This window comes from Diabrotica virgifera, chromosome 9 (genome assembly GCF_917563875.1).
Source record: "Diabrotica virgifera virgifera chromosome 9, PGI_DIABVI_V3a".
NCBI classification, from domain to species: Eukaryota; Metazoa; Arthropoda; class Insecta; order Coleoptera; family Chrysomelidae; genus Diabrotica; species Diabrotica virgifera.
In genome coordinates this window covers 137,340,069-137,343,319 of record NC_065451.1, presented here as the reverse complement: position 1 = coordinate 137,343,319, position 3,251 = coordinate 137,340,069, and the positions used below count along the sequence as shown (strand labels likewise).

The 3,251-nt window shown below is 35.3% G+C and overlaps 1 protein-coding gene across 1 annotated transcript; it reads left to right on the top strand.

Moving 5' to 3' along the window:
• Positions 1 to 1,556: 1,556 nt before the first annotated feature.
• Positions 1,557 to 2,591, top strand: LOC126891429 (uncharacterized). The gene has a single exon (XM_050660604.1). The coding sequence runs from the start codon at positions 1,557 to 1,559 to the stop codon at positions 2,589 to 2,591; it is 1,035 nt and encodes a 344-aa protein (XP_050516561.1).
• The last annotated feature ends 660 nt before the right edge of the window (positions 2,592 to 3,251 follow it).

Below are 3,251 nucleotides of genomic sequence, written 5' to 3'. Positions count from 1 at the left end.
AGAAAGGATCTAAAAACATCGCAAATATCAGCTCTGGCGAAAAGAGAGAAACCATCACCGTTATAGCCTGTTGTAACGTGGAAGGCGTTTTTTGTCCGCTAACCTGCGTAATGAATGGGAAAAGAGCAAGAGTTCGAGGATGGGATGCCTCCGGGATCCTTGGTCTACATGTCGGAAATATCAGCCTATGTCAACAGTGACATTCTTTCAGTGGCTGAAAGATCAGTTCGTCCCCAAAAAATCGACGGGAGTAGTTTTGTTACAGCTTGATGGTCATGCTTCACACTACAGTACTGCCCTGCTAAGCTGAAAGGTCCTAACTGACAAAATCAGAGTTTTGTCCTAACGGTACCGAGTGGTAGTGAGAAGCATTATTTATCTTTCTTTCAACGCTGAGCTGTCCTATGTAGCATTAAATAGCTGTTCTGAAGTGATGCTTGTTGTCCTAAGTTCAAACTAAAACCTGATTACTAAGCATTACGTCCTATCTGATCTTTACAAACCTGAATTGTCCTATTGTAACAGATAGGACAGTCAGTATTGCAATATGTTATGCAACCCAAAATCTAGCACGTCCTAAGTGACAGACAGGACAAATTCAGCATTGCACCTTAAAACAATATAACCTAAAAATCGAAAGTGCTTGTTTGCCATAATATCAGTTTTTAGTGTAGAGAATTTGATTTATACCTCGAAGTAAGTATACTAATAATCATTATTATTTATTGTGCTAGATAAAAGTACCTTTATGACTGTTTTAAGTGCATCTTATATTTATTTACGTTTTTATTTTCATTACATTTACTGTGCTGGAACTGGAACTTATTGTAAATGTAACTACAAAATTTCCAACATACAAAACTCGCTTTACTTTAGATAACGCTGCACTTTAGATATAATCCGTAAATGATTCTATTACTGATTAATTTAAGAACACGCTGCACATTATATAGGTACTCCTGTTTTAGCACTTTTAGTGTTTATGAAATTTAACCATGATTGCAGTAATTAGGTTAGTTGTAGTTATTTAGTAACCTATTAAAAGTATATAAATATAAAGTATCGTTTTTTTATTTTAGTATGACCACCAACGCTTCCAGCAGCCGTGGCCGTCACATGGTTAGTATTGCCTTAAATAAAAAATTAAGAGAACGTCTACATGCAAATAAAAGGCTTGTCAATACCAAAACTGTTAATAATGATCCCGACTACGATCCAAAGCAAGACGATTTTTGTAGCGAGTCCTCGCTTTCAGAAGAAGGCTGTATTAGTGATGAAAATGACGACTACCTGTCCCACACTCCAGCTATGTCTGATGAGGAAAGTTTAGTTAAAGAAGATGCGTCTGTTTATCAATTAGTGAAGCCTATGGTCGACTACATGGTCACTTCATCCATAGACATTGCTGAAAACAATCACGCTAACATGTACACCAAAAAGGGAACAATTAGAAAGAGAACAAAAAATGAGAAACCACCTGCTGAAAGAAAAAGCAGAAATTATCATCTGTTGCTAGTGACCACAAAATAAAACAATCCTGTAATAAAAACACATGCATGCTGAAGTGTTCAGAAGTGATAAATGACCATAATCTCCATAAGACCGAAGCCAATCATATTAGTCCAATAGACAATTGTGTAGTGTGTGAAAACTATGTATCTCACAGAAATAAATATATTACTGCCAGAAAAGAGTATGAAAAAGATGCGGAGTCACAACTAAAATCATCAGATCTCATAGTTTCAGCAGATCTTCAGAAAGTGATAATGCTTCCAAGAGCAGATATGTTTAAAGAAGTAATTTTTACTAGGCGCATAATTGCTTTTAACGAAAGTTTTGTTGCTGTCGGGAAGGGTAGAAACGTCCGTCCTTTAGGAATTCTGTGGCACGAAGGAATATCGGGAAGAAAAAAAGAAGATATAGTGTCTAGTTTCTACGCATTCTTCCTAAAAAACAGGGATAAAGAATCCATAACAATTTGGCTGGATAATTGCTCTGCGCAGAACAAGAATTGGTGTTTGTTCAGTTTTTTCATCTATATAGTAAATGCTACAGAAGTTAACCTTAAACAATTAACCATTAAATACTTTGAGCGCGGACACACGTTTATGTCTGCGGACCATTTTCACCACCAGGTAGAAAAATCATTAAAGAGGGCCAAAACTGTTTGGGATTTTAATGACTATGTTCAATGTGTTCTAAATTCAACAAAACAGACCGATGTTGCAGCACTAGAGATTAGAAATTTCTATAAGTGGACAGATTTAAGTTCAAAATACAAATTACAAAAGTTAACACCACGCTGCTATCTCAATAATATTTCGCTCGCAATTTTTACGAGGGGCGAGAAAACGTTAAAATATAAAAACTCGTATGACGCAGAAGATTTGATAGAACTCAACTTTTTAACTGCGGGTGCATTTAAAACTGGTGTGACAATTCCACCCTCACGAACATCTAACCGAGGAATTAGTCAAGAGAGAAAGCAACATTTGTTAAATAACCTGCAAGATATAATTCCAGGCAACAGGAGAAACTTTTGGGAAGAATTACCGGTAGGCGATGCAGCTGAAGAGGAAGAAAATGGATAATTTTAAATTTTTTTTACATTAGAGGGCTATATTAAGTTTTTTTATATGTAAAACAATGTCTCGTTATAAGTTCAATAAAAGTTTGATATAAAAAATCTTGTCCTATCTGTGATTTTTAATTAAATCCTAAGCTAAACTGTCCTATCTATCAAAACTCATGTAAGCCTTAAACTAATTACTTCCGTGGATTATCCCATAAATTGTATATACATAGATCAAGTTCATTCAAAATTACAGCTTGATATCATTAATATTACAGATGGCGCAGCCAATTAAAGTTAATTGCATTTTTCTCAAAATACCTCAATTGGTAGATAGGACCTTTCAGCTTAGTAGGGCAGAGTAACGTTCATATGCTAGAATACTGTGTTACCAAGTCATACGACACAATTCTTACAACCACTACATAGGTGTTTTTTCAGATCGTTAAAGTTAAACTACTACTCACCTTGCAATTTATCCATTAAAAATAATCAAGGACGAAAGCTCACTAGACTGCAATTTGGAAAGTTACTTGCTGAAGGATGGAACAAGTCTGCAACTGTAAGTAATGGAACTTCGGCATTCAAAGCTACTAGAATTGTGCCATTTAATCCTTAATAGAAAATAGTATTGTATTTGAGGTTCCTGTCGTTCCTGATGCAGGTAAAAATAAAGAGA